Below are 22,837 nucleotides of genomic sequence, written 5' to 3'. Positions count from 1 at the left end.
ACACTCACACACACTCACGCACACACACACACTCACACACTCACACACACTCACACACTCACACACTCACACACTCACACACTCACACACTCACACACACTCACACACTCACACACTCACACACTCACACACACTCACACACTCACACACTCACACACGCACACGCACACACACACAAACACACACACACACACACACACATATTTTCTGTCCATTATCTTATTGACTAATCAGGTATTTCAGCTCTATAATCGGTTATTATGATCAATCAGAGCTTTGCATCTCTGTATATTTAAAGTCTCTCAATCAAAAATACGTGGGGGTTTTTTTTACTTTTACAAGAAAGAGACGATATTTTCGGTATTTTAAAGGAAGTAATTAAACTTTTAGTTGAACGTTTTTGTGGAAAAAACATCTCAGACACTAATTATTAGTCAAAACAGTGTTTTTATGTCTTCAAACTAAATATTACAGTAAATAATGTTTTATGATACTTAACAGTATAAATGACAGTAACACATGTCAGAGAGGCTTTAATACAACTGAATCTGAATAAAAACAAAAACACTTTTACTCTCCAAATGTACAGGATGTTTGGGGGCGGGGTTTGCAGGGATGACTGTCGCTGATTGGTCAAACACAAACTGCTTCAACTTGTGAAACCGCTTCATTCATAAAACAAAGACGTGCTCTCGTATTGATTTAGGACGAGGGGAGGACGTTTCTCTTTGTTAAAAATGAAGTTAGAAGGAAAAAGGATAGAGAGAGAGAGACAGCGGTGGTCGAGCGAGTTAGAGAGTAAATGGAGGGAGGGAGCGGCGGTGGCGAAAACAAAGCCGTGAATGAGAGAAATAATAAAAACGTTATTTTCTGATTGTTTCATGTCGTTTACGTTCTAAAGCAGAAATCAAACCATCAGCAGATGATTCACTGTCTGACAGACGCTGCGTTCATTCATTCATCACATCCGACTCATATCAGCAGAGAACAAACAACTAATCTGTGTTGTTTCCTTGTGTGTCGATGCTGCGTTTAAAGCGCTGCCATCATTTTTAAACCTGGTTCCTCAGATGTGATGGAAACACAAACAGGAAGCACAACAGAGACTTTTAGTTCCAAGTTTGGTTCCTGAGATTATTTCCTCTGGTTCCAAAGTACCTGAACTTCAATAAAAAAGTAACAAATACACATTCAGGAGAAACAGAACACATTTATATTTCTAACCACAGCTGAAGCTTATTAGTGATGCTGAGTGTTTGTTTCTATTGTGTACTTGAGTTAAACGTGTGGATTTCTGTCTCATTAATGCAGGAACTCCTCGTTCGGAGGTTCAGGAGGAGGTGGAATGTGCTCCGTCTCCTCACCTCTCTCTCACCCTGAAGGTAAGACAAACTACACACAAACTACACACAAACTACACACAAACTACACACAAACTACACACAGTCAGCTCTGGATGCTGCTTAAAAGTTGTTCCACACAAACATGCAAAAGTTTCCATATTTAGCTTCAAAATAATTCACACGTGAAACTTTTTAATGCAGTTAAAACATCACAAAGTCTGCAGAGGTAGTTTATATAAAAGTACATTTAAATGACTGTGAATCAATGAAATGATTGGCTGTTTCTGGCGTCCGTCCAGGTGGCGGGGCTGGGTACGACCCGGGAGGTGGAGCTTCCTCTGTCCAACTACAAGTCCACCATCTTCTACTACGTCCAGCGGCTGCTGCAGCTGTCCTGCAACGGAGCCGTGAAGACGGACAAACTGCGACGCATCTGGGAGCCCACATACACGTAAGGGAGGGAGGGAGAGGGATGGGGGGGGGGGGGGGGGGGGGGGGGGGGGGGCATGAACATGACCCATCAGCACCAACATGTCTTCTCTCAGCACACTCAGGTTTAATTGTGACTGTTTGTCCTGCAGGATAATGTACCGAGAGCTGAAGGACTCTGACAAGGAGAAGGAGAGCGGAAAGATGGTGATTTACACATTTACACTACACACACACACACACACACACACACACATACACACACTACACGCACGCACACACACACACACACACACACACTACACGCACGCGCACGCACACGCACACACACATACTCACTCACTCACTCACTCACACACACACACACACACACATCACTGTTTCATATTTTTTTCAAAATATCAAATATATCACAGATTTCATCTTGCTGCAGTGGAAAATGTGAATCTATAAAAACATGACAGATTTTGACAGTAAATGTGTCAACAGAGAAGAAGAATACAAAACCAGTTTAAAGGAGCAAACTGATAAATGACAGGAACAGAAATATCTGATTATGGTTCATCTGTCACATCAAAACATGAACTGGAACTGTTATCTCCTAAAGATCAGTTCATGCTTCAGACGTCCGTGTGGCTCTGAGGTTCCACGTTATCATCATTACAAGTTATAACGTGTCTGTGAACCCAAATGTGGTGATTATTTAGAGATTTATTTAAAGGTTTTAGATCCTCACTGGACTGTTGATGCTGTTACAACAAACACAAGATGCTCAAACAACACAGAAGTAAAAAGGAACTGATGTGAATCGAGTTTTTATCGACACATTAATAACTTTACTTTAAACATCAGAATCATTTTGAAGCTTCTTCAGACAGTAAAACGTAAACATCAGATTAAAGTCGCCGTCCTCTGACCTCACATCTGCTTCTTCCTGCAGGACTTCTGTGAGCACGGTATCGGCGGCGGCGGTCGTTCTGGCGGGCTGAGCCCGAGCTCGGTGTCAGCCAATCAGAGCAGTGAGATCCTGGGCGTGGCCAGAGAGGTGGCGCAGGCGAAGGCGGGCTGTAGCCAGAACGCCTGCGGAGTGGAGGACGTGCTGCAGCTGCTGCGCATCCTCTACATCATCGGAGGAGACGGCGCCTACAACGCACGCACGCTGCAGGAGGGTACGCATGCACACACACACGCGCACACGCACGCACACACACACGCACACACACCACAGGAGGATATGAACACACCTGTATATTATCGGTTTAATCCTTTTTTAATCTTTGTGTTTGTTTGCAGAAATCGACGAGCTGCAGTTCAACGCGTCTCCGGAGGAGTTCACCAGTAAGAAGATCACAACAAAGATCCTGCAGCAGATCGAGGTCAGTGCGTCAGAGTGTTTTATGATGCAGGTGATGAATCGTCCTGCAGGTGTCTGAACTGACCGTGTGTGTGTGTGTGTGTGTGTGTGTGTGTGTGTCTCAGGAGCCTCTGGCGCTGGCCAGCGGAGCGCTGCCCGACTGGTGTGAGCAGCTCACCTCCAAGTGTCCTTTCCTCATCCCCTTCGAGACCCGACAGCTCTACTTCACCTGCACCGCCTTCGGAGCCTCCAGGTCAGACTTTAGCAGAGGACTTCTCTGCCCTCGGCTTGGTCTTACAGGCAAATCTTTCTCAACAAGCTCCACATAACAAATGAGGCCCTGCACATCTGTCTGTTCTGTTCTCGATTATTCACTTAGTTGTCTAGAAAACGGTGAAAAATGTGGACCAGTGTTTCCCAAAGTCCAACATGACGTCTTCATCTGACCAACAGTCAGTTTACTGTCATGTATGATGAAGAGAAGCATTAAATCATCACATTGGAGAAGCTGCAACCAGAAGATTTTGCATTTTGTGCTTAAAGAAACTGAATAAAATGATTAATTTATTGTTAAAATAGTTGCAGATTAATTTTCTGTCAACAAATAATATATTGTTTGACTAATTATTGCAGCTCTAGTTAAGAATAAACCCCAAAAAGTTGAGTAGAAAAGAAAGAAAAACACAATATTCAGGTAAAATTTTCTTTAATTGTGTCCAGAATCACCAGTATTTGTTATCAAAGTCACTATGTTTCTGTTGTGCTGAACGTCTGATCCCTGATTAAAGTCTGTGAACTGTCCCTGACCTCTGACCTCTGACCTCGGCGCGTCCGCAGGGCGATTGTGTGGCTGCAGAACCGGCGCGAGGCCACCATGGAGCGCTCCCGGCCGTCCACCACGGTGCGGCGGGACGACCCCGGAGAGTTCAGGGTGGGCCGGCTCAAACACGAGCGGGTCAAAGTCCCCCGAGGAGACGCCATGATGGAGTGGGCCGAGTCCGTCATGCAGCTCCACGCCGACAGGAAGTCTGTGCTGGAGGTGAGAGGTCGACACGACACGAAGAAGAATCACACACACACACCTGCTGGAGGAATTATATGTTTATTATATTTTGTGTGTGTGCGTGCGTGTGCGTGTGCGTGTGCGTGTGCGTGTGTGTGTGCGTGTGCGTGCGTGCGTGCGTGCGTGTGTGTGTGTGCGTGCAGGTGGAGTTTCAGGGAGAGGAGGGAACTGGTCTCGGTCCGACTCTGGAGTTTTACGCTCTGGTGGCTGCAGAGTTCCAGAGGACGTCGCTGGGAATCTGGCTGTGTGACGACGACTTCCCCGATGACGAGTCACGACAGGTGAGACGCTCTCACACACACACACACACACACACACACACACTCTCTCACACACTCACACACACTCTCTCTCACACACACACACACTCACACACTCTCTCTCACACACACACACACACACACACACACACACACTCACACACACATAGTCTTGTGTTTGATTTTCTCCTCTTGAAGTTTAATTAGCAGCAGTTTTCTTAAATAAGCTGATTGATGATTGTCGGCTCAGGTTTCATTTCCTGTTGGTACAAAGTGTAAAAGTACATTTATTTCTTCAGCAGAAACACTATTAGGAACACCTGTGTGATCTAAATTCCACCAGGCGTGTGTGCGCCGCGTTTCAGAAGCGTCTCGCCGCTCCGCTGCGCTAAAGATAGGCGCCTCGTCTATTTTTTATGGAGGCCGCGTCAAGCAGCACAGAGCAGATGGAGCTGGACAGGAAGTCAGACACAGAAACAGCACTGAGCATCCGGTCAATTTTCAAAATAAAACACCTTGTGCAGACTCCTGGTCGTATATCAACAATAAACACAATTAAAACAGATGAATAAAGAAACCGTTTAACTACGTAGCCTAATTAACCACAGTAGAAGCACGAAGATCAAGGAAAATGACCAAATCAACGAAAGCTGAGCAAGTTGGGCAGTTTAGTTGCCCTGCTACTGCAGTAATTACGGTAGACTTAAGGGACTTCATCAGCTTTGACCAGGCTGCTGTAATTACTGTAGTAGGAGTGCAACTGATTTTAAACGGCGGAAGGCTTCCCCGCAGTGAAGACGCTCCGCTTCTGACACGCTCCCGCTGGAATAGGGCGCCGTGCAGAGAACAGAGCAAAACCGTGTCGGAGCCGGAACGCGGTGCACACGCGCCCGGTGGAATCCTGGGTATTACAATCTGCCATAAACTCTTTATGTGTGTGCTGGTTTACTGGATGTGTTATATTGAACAGTGTTCCTAATATGTTGTGAAGTATCAGGAACTCTCTCGTTCTGAAGAAGACTTCCTGTGTTGAAGTGATCCTGTAAACAGAACCTGGTCCCGTGTGTTTCAGGTGGATCTGGGCGGCGGTCTGAAGCCTCCCGGTTTCTACGTGCAGCGTTCCTGCGGTCTGTTCCCGGCGCCGTTCCCTCAGGACAGCGAGGAGCTGGAGCGCATCACCAAGCTCTTCTACTTCCTGGGCGTCTTCCTGGCCAAGTGTATCCAGGACAACCGTCTGGTGGACCTGCCGGTGTCGCAGCCCTTCTTCAAGCTGCTCTGCATGGGCGACATCAAGTCCAACATGAGCAAGCTGCTGTACCAGTCGCGCAGCTCGCCGCAGGGTCACGACCCCGAGCGGCCGCACCCGCAGCCCTTCCTGCTGCTGTCCGAGGTGCAGTCGGAGGCGTCCACCGAGGAGAGCCAGGAGACGTATTCCGTCGGCAGCTTCGACGAAGACTCCAAGTCCGAGTTCATCATGGATCCTCCGAAACCCAAACCGCCTGCCTGGTACCACGGAATCCTCACCTGGGACGACTTCCAGCTGGTCAACCCGCACAGGTGAGACACGCACGCACGCACACATGCACACACACACACACATCTCAATACACACACACACACACGCAGCAGTGATGATGTTCAAACTGCTTTAAAAATCTATATAATAAAGTCTGTAGTGGACCGAAGTACTCATGATTCCTCTTTTCTTCTTCTCCTTCCTCTTCCTCCTCCTACTCCTCTTCTTCCTCCTGCTCCTCCTCTTCCTCTTCCTCCTGCAGGGCGAGCTTCCTGAAGGAGGTGAAGGAGCTGGCGGTGAAGAGGAGGCAGATTCTGGCCAGTAAGAGTCTCTCAGAGGACGAGAAGAACACCAGACTGCAGGACCTGATGCTGAGGAACCCGCTGGGCTCCGGACCCCCCCTCAGCATCGAGGACCTCGGGTAAGACACACACACATATACATACACACACACACACACTCACACACCTCAACACACACATATACGCACACACACACACCTCAACACAAACACACATAAACACACACATTTGCTTTCTTTGTGTGTGAAAGGAAACTGAACCCAGTAAACAGCTCATCCTAATTCAGACACAAACAAACAAATAAATAAATAAATCCAACTCAGACATCAGTCACACAACAGTAAACAAACAAACAAACAAACAATGACCGACTCAGATGTGATGAAGGTTGTTGAGTTAAATGAACTCTGATCTCTTTCTTCAGGTTGAACTTCCAGTTTTGTCCGTCCTCAAAGGTTCACGGTTTCTCAGCTGTGGATCTCAAACCGAACGGAGACGACGAGGTAAAAACACCCGAACGCCGTCTGTCACCACGGCAACACTTTATGTCTTTGTTGAAGCAAATAATGTTTAACACGAGAAAATATAAAAATACATCAATCTGTTACTGTGATGTTGTACCGATGTTGACAGAACAACAAACGCAGCAGTTCAGAGTTTCAGATGTTTTCAGGAAGTGAAATGAAATCACTGATGAGTGAAAGTAAACGTTTGTGTTCAGATGGTGACGATGGAGAACGCCGAGGAGTACGTAGAGCTGATGTTTGACTTCTGTATGCACACCGGCATCCAGAAACAGATGGAGGCCTTCAGAGGTACAAATACACACTGTACTGCAAACTGTACTGCAAACTGTACTGCAAACTGTACTACACACTGTACTACACACACTGTACTACACACACTGTACTACACACTGTACTACACACACACTGTACTACACACACACTGTACTACACACACACTGTACTACACACACACTGTACTACACACTGTACTACACACACACTGTACTACACACACACTGTACTACACACACTGTACTACACACTGTACTACACACACACTGTACTACACTCACTGTACTACACACACACTGTACTACACACACACTGTACTACACACACACTGTACTACACACTGTACTACACACACACTGTACTACACACACTGTACTACACACTCACTGTACTACACACACACACTGTACTACACACTCACTGTACTACACACACACTGTACTACACACTCACTGTACTACACACACACTGTACTACACACAGTACTACACAGCGTCAGGTTACAGTAGAAGTACTCTGATGATGATGATAATGATGATGATGAGGTTGATATACGATGATGATGATGATGAGGTTGAAGTACTCTGATGATGATGATGATGATGATGATGATGATGAGGTTGATGTACTATGATGATGATGATGATGATGATGATGATGACGCCGGTGTTCCTCTGCTTCGGTCCTCAGAGGGATTCAACCGAGTGTTTCCGATGGAGAAGTTGAGCTCGTTCAGCCATAAGGAAGTCCAGATGATCCTCTGCGGCAACCAATCACCTTCCTGGACCGCTGATGACATCATCAACTACACTGAACCAAAGCTGGGTTACACCAGAGACAGGTAGCTGCTCCCTCCGCGACGTGACTCGCCTGCCTGTCAGCCGAGTCTTCTTCTGTGGTTCTAACTCTGTCCTCTTCCTCTTCCTCTTCCTCCTCCTCTTCCTCTCTGCAGTCCCGGCTTCCTGCGCTTCGTCAGAGTTTTATGCGGGATGTCGTCAGACGAGAGGAAAGCCTTCCTGCAGTTTACCACCGGCTGCTCCACGCTGCCCCCCGGAGGCCTCGCCAACCTGCACCCCCGCCTCACCATCGTCAGGAAGGTAAACGCCGCCTCTGATTGGCTGCTCCGGCGTCGAAGACACGATGATAGAAATAAGAGACATTTCTGCTTTTATTCTCTATTTTGCTCCGTTTCAAATCCAGATTCAGAGTTTTATGACATTAAATGACATTCAGAAAAGAATAAAACACACCAGTAAATAATATTTAATAATTCAGAAGATGAAAGTTCTGAGACGTCAGATTTAACATCTTATTTTGAAACCATCAGCACAAATTAGCATCAGAAAGAATAAACGTAACAGAATAATAAGTGTAGCGTTTCCCACCGAAAGACGGTCGGACACTCGAACTGATGATTTTAGGTTTAATGACCAAAACCAACGTAAGAGCTGCGTTCAAAACACAAAACAAACAATATATCAGCTAGCTTACCATCGCGCAACACTAGCTCGCATTAAGCTAAAGCTAAGTCAATTAATTAATTAAACAAACAGTAATAAAACATTATGTAAATTACTTTAAGAACTAACCACACATTAATATTACACCAAACACTAACCGGGGATGCTGAAACATTACATTTGTCCCTCTTTGTTCTTTCATCTTACTGTTTATCTTCACTGCAGCAGGAACTGGGCGAGTACCAGAATGCCGCCTTCAAAATAAAAGTCCTTCTAATCAAAACAGGAAATAAGGCACTATAAACCTGAAACAGATAAAATATGTAATAAGAGCAACAAAATGATCAACAGGTCATCTTCGGGTTTGTTGTTTCCTCCAGAAGGTGAAATTATGTAAATGATGTTTCTGTGAATCTGATTGGCTGCTGCTGGCCCCTCCCCCCCTATCCAGGTGGACGCCACAGACTCCAGCTACCCATCAGTCAACACCTGCGTCCACTACCTGAAGCTCCCTGAATATTCCTCCGAGGACATCATGCGGGAGCGTCTGCTGGCCGCCACCATGGAGAAAGGCTTCCACCTCAACTGACCGCCGCCCGCCACCGCCGCCGCACTGAGCATGCTCCGTCATCTGTCCGTCTCGCCACCCGCCGCCGGCCGCCGCGTGATCGACAGGATCAGCCAGCCAATCCAAACCAGCCGACTGACGGACTGACTGACCGGCTGCTGGAGGAGGAGGAAGAGGAGGAGGAGGAGGAGGAGGAGGAAGATTCATGTTGCAGAAATAAAATTAAAGAAAAAGCTGTGCTCCTTCCTCATCCTTAACCCCACCCCCTTCATCTTCATCATCATCATCAGCAGCAGCATCATCTTCCTCACCCCCTGGCTGCTGGTTTCCTGTGTTTGCTGTCAGACGCTGCTGTGTGTGTGTGTGTGTGTGTGTGTGTGTGTGACCTTCCTCCTCCTCCTCTTCCTCCCGTCTGTCTGTCCTCAGTTCTTCTTCGTGTCTGGTTTGACTCGTAGCTTCTGTTTTCAGTTCCTCCTCCTTCTTCTTCTTCTTCTTCTTCTTCTTCAGCAAACAATCATGCTTCTTCTTCTTTCTTCCTCCCTCCTCCTGTTTTTTTCTTTTTGTTTTTATTTTGTTTTATTGCTTTCCGTGTGTGTGAGACTGTTTTTCGGGTTGTTTCTGACCGGCTGTAACAGGTCAAAGGTCGGAGTGCATTTGGTGTTCTTTTACAATGAAGCTATAGAGACAAAAACACTGGTTGTGTGCGAGGCACATCTGAAGAGAAAAAAAAAACAAAAAAAAAAAGAGGAAAAAGTAAGAAGCTCTGCTCTCCCTTGTATTTTCTTTGTATATTATAAACATTTATTTAACTCAAGTTGCAGTTTGAGGTAAACAGATATTTTCAAATGTGTATGCTCCAAAAAAAATAATCATTAAAATGTTTGCAAAGTATGAAGTAAAGACGGAGTCGTGTGGTTTGTGTGATGTGTGTTTTTTAAACGCTGAGTTAAAGGGTCAGTTCACCCAAAACGATATAAAATATAAATATCTCATTTATTCTTTTATATCTGTGAAGACGAATCAAAAAATAGATCAAACTGCTCATCATTCTTTGTTATTAAAAAAAAACTGATTAGTTGATTAATCAATTAGTTGCCAACTATTAAACTGATCAACTATTTATTTAACTAATTAATTGTTTTTTAATAAAAGTCTAAATTCTCTGATACTGGGACAGTTGAGTCGTTTTGATGATTGATGTTTATCATAATTTCTGACATTTTATAGGCCAAACAACTAATCAATTAATCAAGAAAACAACAAACAGATGAACCTTCATTATTGACTGAAGACCTGAGAAACAACCAACACAGCAAAACGTTCACTTATTTTTATAATATTTACTTTTCTTTAATATAAATGAAACCTTCCATCACCTGCGTAGAGGTGGAACTGGTGCTTTATACTGGTTTCCCTCAGGACACCAGTACATCAGTATTTATTAAAAAGCAAATTAAAATAAACAGAAAACATTGATATGAATTGATTGGGAACAAATAACAGAATAAAGCAGCTGTGAGACTGCATTATTGAGTTAATCAATAAAGGAGAAGAATCAGTTTCAGGTTCGTTTATCAATAAAAGTAAAAATTTTTCACTTTTACTCACAAATTTGAGAATAAAAACTATCAAACTAGTTTTGACTGTAAAGTGCAGTTAAATATCAGAGAACATGTTATTGATCAGGATCAATAATGTTACTGAAGCATTAAAATCATCACAAGTCCTTCAGTTTTATTATTATTTATATTATTTGTACATCTGACAAGATGTTGCATCACTTTTCCTTTTTTTCATTGATATTTATCAAACAAACAATAAATCTGCTTTGACTTGATAATCAATCACTTTCTGATCATCTTCATTGATCTGCACTTATCAGTGTGGAACTAAATTCTCACCATTTAGTTTCCTGTTCTTTCAACCATATTTATATATTTATACAAATATATCAGATTAATTATTCACAAAAAATCACAAATAAACGTTTTATTTTTTATTTATTTAAAAAAAAATGTACAATACAGCAGACGTCAGGTCGATCCATATATCTGATTGGCTGATCCTTCATGTGATCACTTGATAAATGTCTTATTGATCATTATTGATCTTCAGTTGGTTTCGGAGCAGTTTGAACTTTTGACTTTTTCACATATTTGTGAAACTTCTGAGTTCAAACCATCAAACAATCAAACATCAGAAACATCAGGACAAAGTTTCATGATGATTAATTGATCAATGAAACTTCATGTTGACGTCTGATTTATTGATGAAGCTTCACATTAAAACCTTTAAACACAACGCTGCAGGTTTACAGTCAGTCAGTCCCTGACGTCACTTTAGCCGTCGGCCATCTTGTCGAGGGCGGTGAGCGGCGCCAGGACGCGGCTCTTGTTGGTTTCCACGATGTGTCCGTTCTGGATCATCTCGTCCAGGATGACGTGGACTCGGTCCAGGTTGAACATGATCTGAGACGCAGAGTCAGGAAACACGACAAACATCTGGACAGAACAGAGTGTGAAGCTGGAGGAGTTAAAGGAGGTGAAAGGAGGTTAAAGGAGGTTAAAAGAGGTTAAAGGAGGTTTAAGGAGGTTTAAGGAGGTTAAAAGAGGTTTAAGGAGGTTTAAGGAGGTTAAAAGAGGTTAAAAGAGGTTTAAGGAGGTTTAAGGAGTTTTAAGGAGGTTAAAAGAGGTTTGAGGAGGTTAAAGGAGGTTTGAGGAGGTTTAAGGAGGTTAAAAGAGGTTTGAGGAGGTTAAAGGAGGTTTGAGGAGGTTTAAAGAGGTTAAAGGAGGTTTAAGGAGGTTAAAAGAGGTTTGAGGAGGTTAAAGGAGGTTTGAGGAGGTTTAAGGAGGTTTAAGGAGGTTAAAAGAGGTTTGAGGAGGTTAAAGGAGGTTAAAGGAGGTTTGAGGAGGTTTAAGGATGTTTAAGGATGTTTGAGGAGGTTTAAGGGTGTTAAAGGAGGTTTGAGGAGGTTAAAGGATGTTTAAGGAGGTTTAAGAAGGTTAAAGGAGGTTTAAGGATGTTTAAGGAGGTTTGAGGAGGTTTAAGGATGTTAAAGGAGGTTAAAAGCGGTTTAAGGAGGTTTAAGGATGTTAAAGGAGGTTTAAGGAGGTTAAAGGAGGTTTAAGGGTGTTAAAGGAGGTTTGAGGAGGTTAAAGGATGTTTAAGGAGGTTTAAGGAGGTTAAAGGAGGTTTGAGGAGGTTTAAGGAGGTTAAAGGAGGTTAAAGGAGGTTTGAGGAGGTTTAAGGAGGTTAAAGGAGGTTTAAGGATGTTTAAGGAGGTTTGAGGAGGTTTAAGGATGTTAAAGGAGGTTAAAAGAGGTTAAAGGAGGTTTAAGGATGTTAAAGGAGGTTAAAGGAGGTTTGAGGAGGTTAAAGGAGGTTTAAGGAGGTTAAAGGAGGTTTGAGGAGGTTTAAGGAGGTTAAAAGAGGTTTAAAGAGGTTGAAGGAGGTTTGAGGAGGTTAAAGGAGGTTAAAGGAGGTTTAAGGAGGTTAAAGGAGGTTTGAGGAGGTTAAAAGAGGTTAAAGGAGGTTTAAGGAGGTTTGAGGAGGTTAAAGGAGGTTTAAGGAGGTTAGAAGAGGTTAAAGGAGGTTTAAGGAGGTTTAAGGAGGTTTGAGGAGGTTAAAAGAGGTTAAAGGAGGTTTAAGGAGGTTAAAGGAGGTTTAAGGAGGTTAGAAGAGGTTAAAGGAGGTTTAAGGAGGTTTGAGGAGGTTTAAGGAGGTTTAAGGATGTTTAAGGAGGTTAAAGGATGTTTAAGGAGGTTTAAGGAGGTTAAAGGAGGTTAAAGGAGGTTTAAGGAGGTTTAAGGAGGTTAAAGGAGGTTAAAGGAGGTTTGAGGAGGTTTAAGGAGGTTAAAGGAGGTTTAAGGATGTTTAAGGAGGTTTGAGGAGGTTTAAGGATGTTAAAGGAGGTTAAAAGCGGTTTAAGGAGGTTTAAGGATGTTAAAGGAGGTTTAAGGAGGTTAAAGGAGGTTTAAGGGTGTTAAAGGAGGTTTGAGGAGGTTAAAGGATGTTTAAGGAGGTTTAAGGAGGTTAAAGGAGGTTTGAGGAGGTTTGAGGAGGTTTAAGGAGGTTAAAGGAGGTTAAAGGAGGTTTGAGGAGGTTAAAGGAGGTTTAAGGATGTTTAAGGAGGTTTGAGGAGGTTTAAGGATGTTAAAGGAGGTTAAAAGAGGTTAAAGGAGGTTTAAGGATGTTAAAGGAGGTTAAAGGAGGTTTGAGGAGGTTAAAGGAGGTTTAAGGAGGTTAAAGGAGGTTTGAGGAGGTTAAAAGAGGTTTAAGGAGGTTAAAGGAGGTTAAAGGAGGTTTGAGGAGGTTAAAGGAGGTTAAAGGAGGTTTAAGGAGGTTTAAGGAGGTTAAAGGAGGTTTGAGGAGGTTAAAAGAGGTTAAAGGAGGTTTAAGGAGGTTTGAGGAGGTTAAAGGAGGTTTAAGGAGGTTAGAAGAGGTTAAAGGAGGTTTAAGGAGGTTTAAGGAGGTTTAAGGAGGTTTTAGGAGGTTTGAGGAGGTTTAAGGATGTTTAAGGAGGTTAAAAGAGGTTTGAGGAGTTTAAAGGAGGTTTGAGGAGGTTTAAGGAGGTTTGAGGAGGTTTAAGGGTGTTAAATGAGGTTTGAGGAGGTTAAAGGATGTTTAAGGAGGTTTAAGGAGGTTAAAGGAGGTTTGAGGAGGTTTAAGGAGGTTAAAGGAGGTTAAAGGAGGTTTGAGGAGGTTTAAGGAGGTTAAAGGAGGTTTAAGGATGTTTAAGGAGGTTTGAGGAGGTTTGAGGAGGTTTAAGGATGTTAAAGGAGGTTAAAAGAGGTTTAAGGAGGTTTAAGGAGGTTAAAGGAGGTTAAAGGAGGTTTAAGGAGGTTAAAGGAGGTTAAAGGAGGTTTGAGGAGGTTTGAGGAGGTTTAAGGAGGTTAAAGGAGGTTAAAGGAGGTTTGAGGAGCTTTAAGGAGATTAAAGGAGGTTAAAAGAGGTTTAAGGAGGTTTAAGGATGTTAAAGGAGGTTAAAAGAGGTTTAAGGAGGTTAAAGGACGTTTGAGGAGGTTTGAGGAGGTTTAAGGATGTTAAAGGAGGTTAAAGGACGTTTGAGGAGGTTAAAGGAGGTTAAAGGAGGTTTAAGGAGGTTTGAGGAGGTTTGAGGAGGTTTAAGGAGGTTTGAGGAGGTTTAAGGATGTTAAAGGAGGTTAAAAGAGGTTTAAGGAGGTTTAAGGATGTTAAAGGAGGTTAAAAGAGGTTTAAGGAGGTTTAAGGAGGTTAAAGGAGGTTTGAGGAGGTTTGAGGAGGTTTAAGGATGTTAAAGGAGGTTAAAGGACGTTTGAGGAGGTTTGAGGAGGTTTAAGGATGTTAAAGGAGGTTTGAGGAGGTTTAAGGAGGTTTAAGGAGGTTAAAGGAGGTTTAAGGAGGTTTGAGGAGGTTAAAGGAGGTTTGAGGAGGTTTAAAGAGGTTAAAGGAGGTTTAAGGAGGTTAAAAGAGGTTTGAGGAGGTTAAAGGAGGTTTGAGGAGGTTTAAGGAGGTTAAAAGAGGTTTAAGGAGGTTAAAGGAGGTTAAAGGAGGTTTGAGAAGGTTTGAGGAGGTTAAAGGAGGTTTAGGGATGTTTAAGGAGGTTTGAGGAGGTTTAAGGATGTTTAAGGAGGTTAAAGGAGGTTAAAGGAGGTTAAAGGAGGTTTGAGGAGGTTTAAGGAGGTTAAAGGAGGTTTAAGGATGTTAAAGGAGGTTAAAAGAGGTTTAAGGAGGTTTAAGGATGTTAAAGGAGGTTAAAAGAGGTTTAAGGAGGTTTAAGGAGGTTAAAGGAGGTTTGAGGAGGTTTGAGGAGGTTTAAGGAGGTTTAAGGATGTTAAAGGAGGTTAAAGGAGGTTTAAGGAGGTTAAAAGGGGTTTAAGGAGGTTTAAGGAGGTTAAAAGAGGTTTAAGGAGTTTTGAGGAGGTTAAAGGAGGTTTGAGGAGGTTTAAGGAGGTTTAAGGAGGTTTAAGGAGGTTTGAGGAGGTTTAAGGAGGTTTAAGGATGTTTAAGGAGGTTTGAGGAGGTTTAAGGATGTTAAAGGAGGTTTGAGGAGGTTAAAGAATGTTTAAGGAGGTTTGAGGAGGTTAAAGGAGGTTTGAGGAGGTTTAAGGAGGTTAAAGGAGGTTAAAGGAGGTTTGAGGAGGTTTAAGGAGGTTTAAGGAGGTTTAAGGATGTTTAAGGAGGTTTGAGGAGGTTTAAGGATGTTAAAGGAGGTTAAAAGAGGTTTAAGGAGGTTTAAGGATGTTAAAGGAGGTTTAAGGAGGTTAAAGGAGGTTAAAGGAGGTTTGAGGAGGTTTGAGGAGGTTAGAGGAGGTTAGAGGAGGTTTGAGGAGGTTTGAGGAGGTTAAAGGAGGTTAGAGGAGGTTTGAGGAGGTTTAAGGAGGTTAAAGGAGGTTTAAGGATGTTTAAGGAGGTTTGAGGAGGTTTAAGGATGTTAAAGGAGGTTAAAAGAGGTTTAAAGATGTTAAAGGAGGTTTAAGGAGGTTAAAGGAGGTTAAAGGAGGTTTGAGGAGGTTAAAAGAGGTTTGAGGAGGTTTGAGGAGGTTAGAGGAGGTTTGAGGAGGTTAAAGGAGGTTTGAGGAGGTTTAAGGAGGTTAAAAGAGGTTAAAGGAGGTTTAAGGAGGTTAAAAGAGGTTTGAGGAGGTTTGAGGAGGTTTGAGGAGGTTTGAGGAGGTTAGAGGAGGTTTGAGGAGGTTAGAGGAGGTTTGAGGAGGTTTAAGGAGGTTTAAGGAGGTTAAAAGAGGTTAAAGGAGGTTTAAGGAGGTTAAAAGAGGTTTGAGGAGGTTTGAGGAGGTTAAAGGAGGTTTGAGGAGGTTTAAGGAGGTTAAAAGAGGTTTAAGGAGGTTAAAGGAGGTTTGAGGAGGTTAAATGAGGTTAAAGGAGGTTTAAGGAGGTTAAAGGAGGTTTAAGGAGGTTTGAGGAGGTTTGAGGAGGTTAAAAGAGGTTAAAGGAGGTTTAAGGAGGTTAAAAGAGGTTTAAGGAGGTTTAAGGAGGTCAAAAGAGGTTTAAGGAGTTTTAAGGAGGTTAAAAGAGGTTTGAGGAGGTTTGAGGAGGTTAAAGGAGGTTTGAGGAGGTTTAAGGAGGTTAAAAGAGGTTAAAGGAGGTTTAAGGAGGTTAAAAGAGGTTTGAGGAGGTTTGAGGAGGTTTAAGGAGGTTAAAAGAGGTTTAAGGAGGTTAAAGGAGGTTTGAGGAGGTTAAAGGAGGTTAAAGGAGGTTAAAGGAGGTTTAAGGAGGTTAAAGGAAGTTTAAGGAGGTTTGAGGAGGTTTGAGGAGGTTAAAGGAGGTTTGAGGAGGTTTGAGGAGGTTTAAGGAGGTTAAAAGAGGTTTAAGGAGGTTAAAGGAGGTTTGAGGAGGTTAAATGAGGTTAAAGGAGGTTTAAGGAGGTTAAAGGAGGTTTAAGGAGGTTTGAGGAGGTTTGAGGAGGTTAAAAGAGGTTAAAGGAGGTTTAAGGAGGTTAAAAGAGGTTTAAGGAGGTTTAAGGAGGTCAAAAGAGGTTTAAGGAGTTTTAAGGAGGTTAAAAGAGGTTTGAGGAGGTTTGAGGAGGTTAAAGGAGGTTTGAGGAGGTTTAAGGAGGTTAAAAGAGGTTAAAGGAGGTTTAAGGAGGTTAAAAGAGGTTTGAGGAGGTTTGAGGAGGTTTAAGGAGGTTAAAAGAGGTTTAAGGAGGTTAAAGGAGGTTTGAGGAGGTTAAAGGAGGTTAAAGGAGGTTTAAGGAGGTTAAAGGAAGTTTAAGGAGGTTTGAGGAGGTTTGAGGAGGTTAAAAGAGGTTAAAGGAGGTTTAAGGAGGTTTGAGGAGGTTTAAGGAGGTTAAAAGAGGTTAAAGGAGGTTTAAGGAGGTTAAAGGAGGTTTAAGGAGGTTTGAGGAGGTTTAAGGAGGTTTAAGGAGGTTTAAGGATGTTTAAGGAGGTTAAAAGAGGTTTGAGGAGGTTAAAGGAGGTTAAAGGAGGTTTAAGGAGGTTAAAAGAGGTTAAAGGAGGTTTAAGGAGGTTAAAGGAGGTTTAAGGATGTTTAAGGAGGTTAAAAGAGGTTTGAGGAGGTTAAAGGAGGTTAAAGGAGGTTTGAGGAGGTTTAAGGAGGTTAAAGGAGGTTAAAGGAGGTTAAAGGAGGTTTAAGGATGTTTAAGGAGGTTTGAGGAGGTTTAAGGATGTTAAAGGAGGTTTGAGGAGGTTAAAGGATGTTTAAGGAGGTTTGAGGAGGTTAAAGGAGGTTAAAGGAGGTTTGAGGAGGTTTAAGGAGGTTAAAGGAGGTTAAAGGAGGTTTAAGGAGGTTAAAGGAGGTTAAAAGAGGTTAAAAGAGGTTTGAGGAGGTTTAAGGAGGTTTAAGGAGGTTTAAGGAGGTTAAAGGAGGTTAAAGGAGGTTTGAGGAGGTTTAAGGAGGTTAAAGGAGGTTTAAGGATGTTTAAGGAGGTTTGAGGAGGTTTAAGGATGTTAAAGGAGGTTAAAAGAGGTTTAAGGAGGTTTAAGGATGTTAAAAGAGGTTTAAGGAGGTTTAAGGAGGTTAAAGGAGGTTTGAGAAGGTTTAAGGATGTTAAAGGAGGTTAAAGGACGTTTGAGGAGGTTTGAGGAGGTTTAAGGATGTTAAAGGAGGTTAAAGGACGTTTGAGGAGGTTTAAGGAGGTTAAAGGAGGTTTAAGGAGGTTTAAGGAGGTTTAAGGAGGTTAAAGGAGGTTTAAGGAGGTTTAAGGAGGTTTGAGGAGGTTTGAGGAGGTTTAAGGATGTTTAAAGAGGTTAAAAGAGGTTTGAGGAGGTTAAAGGAGGTTAAAGGAGGTTTGAGGAGGTTAAAGGAGGTTTAAGGAGGTTTGAGGAGGTTAAAGGAGGTTTGAGGAGGTTTAAGGAGGTTAAAGGAGGTTAGAGGAGGTTTGAGGAGGTTTAAGGAGGTTTGAGGAGGTTTGAGGAGGTTAAAGGACGTTTGAGGAGGTTTAAGGAGGTTAAAGGAGGTTTAAGGAGGTTAAAGGAGGTTAAAGGATGTTAAAAGAGGTTAAAGGAGGTTAAAGGAGGTTTAAGGAGGTTTAAGGAGGTTAAAGGAGGTTTAAGGAGGTTAAAGGATACGTCCAGTTCGCTCTGTGGAGACAAAACACAGATCAATAATCAATAACACGCAAACACAACACAGGCAGGAAAACACATGGTTGAAAATATGTTTAGATTACTTGGAACTAAAATCTCTGCAAAACAGAGTAAAGCTGATTCATCACAGATGAGCTGCAACGATTAATCAACAGAAAACTAATCAACTATTTTGATAATTGATGAATCGTTCTGAGTCGTTTTTTAAGATAAAAACAGAAATTCTCTGATTCCAGCTTGTTAATGTGAATATTTTCTGGTTTCTTTCGTCTCTCTGACAGTAAACTGAAGATCTTTGAGTTATTGACAAAGCAAAACGTTTGATGACGTCATGTTTAGGAAACACTGATCAATATTTTTCACCATTTTCTGACATTTTATGGACCAAACAACTAATCAATTAATCAAGAAAATAACCAAAAGATTCATTGATAATGAAAACAATGATTAGTTGCAGCTCGTATCTTTCTTATCATTTCTGATGACACGTTGCTGGATTCATGTTTTCTAATATAATAAATAAAACAGTTTCAGCTCCTTTAATACGACGACTGACACTGATAAACATGTCGGCTGGTTTCTGATTCTTCTTTTTACTCTTTGGGAACATTTTAGTGAATGAAACTCATCCACAAACGGAGCAAAACAGCTGACGTCATCAGGCTGAAACCAGATCTACAGAGTTTGTTAAAAAAGTTAAATCTTTTGTTTCTGTTGAGCTTCAATATTCAGTCCTGATCAGCTGATCAGCTGATCAGCTGCAGTGATGCAAGAAATTCAGATAACAATTATGTTTATAATCGATTCATCTGCACATTATTTTCAACAGTTTTTGTCTTGTTATAATTTCATACAGTTCATGGTGACGTCTGATCAACTGATCAACATCCAGAAATATTCACTTTACTGTCACATGACACAGAGAAGCATCATTCATGCTTTGAAAAATGACTTATTTGATTATCAAACCAATTAACCAATAAATTGCTGCAGTTGAAAAGTCTGAACTCACCACTCGGCTGAAGTATTTATCCAAAACCTCTACAAAGTTGTGCACCAGCTCGTAGACGGAGAGCTCGTTCTGCAGGAGACGAAACAAACTGTTTAAATAAACCATCCTGTTTCCTGCTTCCTGTTTCACCCTCAGAGAGAAAGAAGAACATGTTGAACTGTTCCTTTAAGGTTCTCACCTCGCTGTCTGTGACTCCCACCACGATATAGAGAGCAGCATACTGGCGGTAAACCAGTTTAAAGTCTTTATACTCCACAAAGGAACACTGGAAAAAAAGCAGAGAGGAGTCGTGTTAAAGGACCATGACGTGTTTTCGTGTCAGTTAACTGAACATGGCGGATACTTCAGGGACCTGGTCTTTCTTGCGGGACAGACAGCAGCGAACCACGTCGGCCTCCAGCGGCGCCCTCCTGCTCAGCTCCACAGGTGTGTAATACCTGGACAGCCGCGTCTGACCCTGCCGGTTCACCATCAGCACAAACTTTATCATCCTCTGATTGGCTGCCGGCCTGAAACACAGAAGAGTCCGACTGTTGTCACGACAATAGAGACCGAAACATCATCAACAGAGACAATAAACAATAAATAACCAGGTTAATAACTAATCAGGTTAATAAATAATCAGGTTAATAACTAATCAGATTAATAAATAATCAGGTTAATGACTAATCAGATTAATAAATAATCAGGTTAATAAATAATCAGGTTAATAACTAATCAGATTAATAAATAATCAGGTTAATAACTAATCAGGTTAATAAATAATCAGGTTAATAACTAATCAGATTAATAAATAATCTGGTTAATAAATAATCAGGTTAATAACTAATCAGATTAATAAATAATCAGGTTAATAAATAATCAGATTAATAAATAATCACGTTAATAACTAATCAGATTAATAAATAATCACGTTAATAAATAATCACGTTAATAACTAATCAGGTTAATAACTAATCAGATTAATAAATAATCAGGTTAATAAATAATCAGGTTAATAACTAATCAGGTTAATAAATAATCAGGTTAATAACTAATCAGATTAATAAATAATCAGGTTAATAAATAATCAGATTAATAAATAATCACGTTAATAACTAATCAGATTAATAAATAATCACGTTAATAAATAATCAGGTTAATAACTAATCAGGTTAATAACTAATCAGATTAATAAATAATCAGGTTAATAAATAATCAGGTTAATAACTAATCAGATTAATAAATAATCAGGTTAATAAATAATCAGGTTAATGACTAATCAGATTAATAAATAATCAGGTTAATGAATAATCAGGTTAATAAATAATCAGGTTAATGACTAATCAGATTAATAAATAATCAGGTTAATAAATAATCAGGTTAATAACTAATCAGGTTGATAAATAATCAGGTTAATAACTAATCAGATTAATAAATAATCAGGTTAATAAATAATCAGGTTAATAAATAATCAGGTTAATAACTAATCAGATTAATAAATAATCAGGTTAATAACTAATCAGGTTAATAACTAATCAGGTCAAGTACATATATATATATATATACATATACATATATATGTATATATATTGTTAGTATATGTGGAGATAAACATGATGCAGTGACATCGAGCTGCTGTCATATGAACAAAATCAAATATCACAATATTTTTGACCAAATACTTTGATATTGATATTACAACAATATTGTAGAGATGATTACTGGTTTCACTAAATATTTAACACAATGACATATTTGAGCAGTAATCATCAGTAATGTGATTATAATGACTAAGTGAATAAAAACAAATAACAGAACAGCTGGACGAGTCTGCTGAGAAAATGACGTCATTTTACTGTAAAGCATCATATTATAATATCACGATATACTTAATCTAAGATGTTACTGGTCTCATATCATGATATTGATATAATATCAATATATTTCCCAGCTGATTTCTGTGGATCGGTTCATATTTCTGTATTTACACAAAAATATTCTGGATGTTGTTGAAGATTTTATTACAGACAAATAGAACAAAAACACTTTTCTTATTGTTTCCTTTGTATATTTGGTTTTTTATCCAAAATTAAAAGAAATTGACTCCAAAACAAACTTCCAACAAGTATCTGATAATCAGATCAGAATTAAACAAACTTAGAACAGCACATAATGTGTTTAAATCTGTATTTTAATATATTTGATTCGATCTTATCAGTCAAATCTGAAAACATAAGAAAGTTTCTGCTGTTTGAGTTCACTGTCAGTGTTTATTATCTGAGTCTGTTTCATTCACACTCAGGAACTCAGTGACCTCTGACCTTTAAAATAAAGCAAAGTCTACCTGAGACTCTTCATCACGTTACATCATCAACCAGTTAAATTACTGATTATTGTCTTGATTCATCTGTTGATGTTTTGTCCATAAAATGTCAGAAAATAGTGAAAAATATCCGTCAAAGTTTCCCAGAATCCAAAGTTACATCTTCAAATGTCTGGTTGTGTCAGACAGTCTTATTTTTTGCTTAAAAAGTGACAAAAACGTATTCAATTATCAAAATAGTTGCTGATTAATCTTCTGATTGACTAATCGATTATTTAACTAACCTTGCAGCTCTAGAGAGATTTATTTTGTTTTATCTGAATAACTTTTAGAGGCTTGAGGAGGTAAAATACTGAAATCCACAAGAAATGAAATATAAATTAGAAGAAAGCTTGAAAAGGAAAATCACAATTTTGTGTATTTTTTTCTGTATCCTGTCCAATCATCTCCTGAACCTCAGGTAATATTACTTCAACAAACTGCATCTTGGCTGTTTTATTACTAGTTTACAAATAGTATTAATATAAAAGTTAATTGATATTGTGCTTTGGTTCATTAATGTCATTTAATATTGATTCATATTTTCAACGGAATATATGACGACTTTATAAATTAGAATATCAGATATTTTAAAAACAGTCACTGATGTTCAGAGAAATGTTTACATCTTCCGTTGCAGTGGTTGCGGATTGTCCGAGGAGCACCTGAAGGCAGCACATCACTGTGTCACATATAAGCGGTTTATAACCGTGAAATATAACCGTTTATTATAACCGTTGATTACGGTGTTTTAAATGTAGCAGAACGTTCCTATCTGACCGTTAAACTGCGTAACTTATCAGTTATTAAAGGAACTCACCGGCCGCTGTTAACTTGTATCTGAACTGTAGCTACATTAGCTAACAGGCTAACTGCTGTTAGCTTGTATCTGAACTGTAGCTACATTAGCTAACAGGCTAGCTGCTGTTAGCTTGTCTCAGAAGATAAATTGTTGTAAAGCACCGAGGCTTCACGGCGGTTTACACACCGACAGTTAACATTCAACAGTTAAATCCAATTAAAACTGACAGGAAGGTTTCTGTTTTCAACGCTAACAAAGCTAACTAAAGCTGTTAGCACTTTCAGCGCAGGCGCAGTAAGGCCCTCATCTGCTGTGTTTAAGGATAACAGTAAAAATGGTAAATAAGATCTTTAATGTTCCGCACGGATTACTGAAAAACAAAAACATTAAATGTTTAATGTACAGAAATATATGTTGTGTACATATTTATTCATGAATATTATAAAATACACATAATCCAAAAATAGATATCGTGGTTATATGCAAAGAAATCATGCAAACAACAATAAAAGTAATTTATACCATATTTATGTAAATATAACT

At 40.6% G+C, this 22,837-nt stretch overlaps 2 protein-coding genes across 3 annotated transcripts in view; one reads left to right on the top strand and one right to left on the bottom strand.

Annotated features, from left to right (window-relative positions):
- hectd1 (HECT domain containing 1) overlaps positions 1-9,849 on the top strand; it is a 44,169-nt gene extending 34,320 nt beyond the window's left edge. The window contains 15 exon segments of the mRNA XM_044375929.1: positions 1,312-1,382; positions 1,643-1,794; positions 1,925-1,979; positions 2,713-2,941; positions 3,066-3,148; positions 3,252-3,379; positions 3,964-4,165; positions 4,333-4,470; positions 5,522-6,006; positions 6,228-6,386; positions 6,692-6,770; positions 6,989-7,082; positions 7,758-7,908; positions 8,020-8,164; positions 8,979-9,849. Of these exon segments, the coding sequence (XP_044231864.1) occupies positions 1,312-1,382; positions 1,643-1,794; positions 1,925-1,979; positions 2,713-2,941; positions 3,066-3,148; positions 3,252-3,379; positions 3,964-4,165; positions 4,333-4,470; positions 5,522-6,006; positions 6,228-6,386; positions 6,692-6,770; positions 6,989-7,082; positions 7,758-7,908; positions 8,020-8,164; positions 8,979-9,116 (2,309 nt within the window). The 3' untranslated portion in view covers positions 9,117-9,849.
- Positions 9,850-11,078: 1,229 nt separating this feature from the next.
- On the bottom strand, positions 11,079-22,609 carry ap4s1 (adaptor related protein complex 4 subunit sigma 1). Of its 2 annotated transcripts, none has more exons than XM_044375970.1 (6): positions 22,313-22,609; positions 19,501-19,657; positions 19,327-19,413; positions 19,149-19,217; positions 18,119-18,130; positions 11,079-11,563 (listed from the first exon to the last, which is right to left on the bottom strand). In XM_044375970.1, the coding sequence occupies exons 2-6, from the start codon at positions 19,636-19,638 to the stop codon at positions 11,435-11,437; spliced, it is 435 nt and encodes a 144-aa protein (XP_044231905.1). In that variant the 5' UTR covers positions 19,639-19,657; positions 22,313-22,609; the 3' UTR covers positions 11,079-11,434. The 2 variants fall into 2 exon arrangements, with proteins under 2 accessions (XP_044231905.1, XP_044231906.1); XM_044375971.1 differs by having other exon boundaries at positions 19,501-19,660; positions 22,365-22,609.
- Between the last annotated feature and the right edge of the window lie 228 nt (positions 22,610-22,837).

Source organism: Thunnus albacares, chromosome 15 (assembly GCF_914725855.1).
Source record: "Thunnus albacares chromosome 15, fThuAlb1.1, whole genome shotgun sequence".
In the NCBI taxonomy this organism is placed as follows: domain Eukaryota; kingdom Metazoa; phylum Chordata; class Actinopteri; order Scombriformes; family Scombridae; genus Thunnus; species Thunnus albacares.
This window is presented reverse-complemented; position numbering and strand designations above follow the sequence as displayed.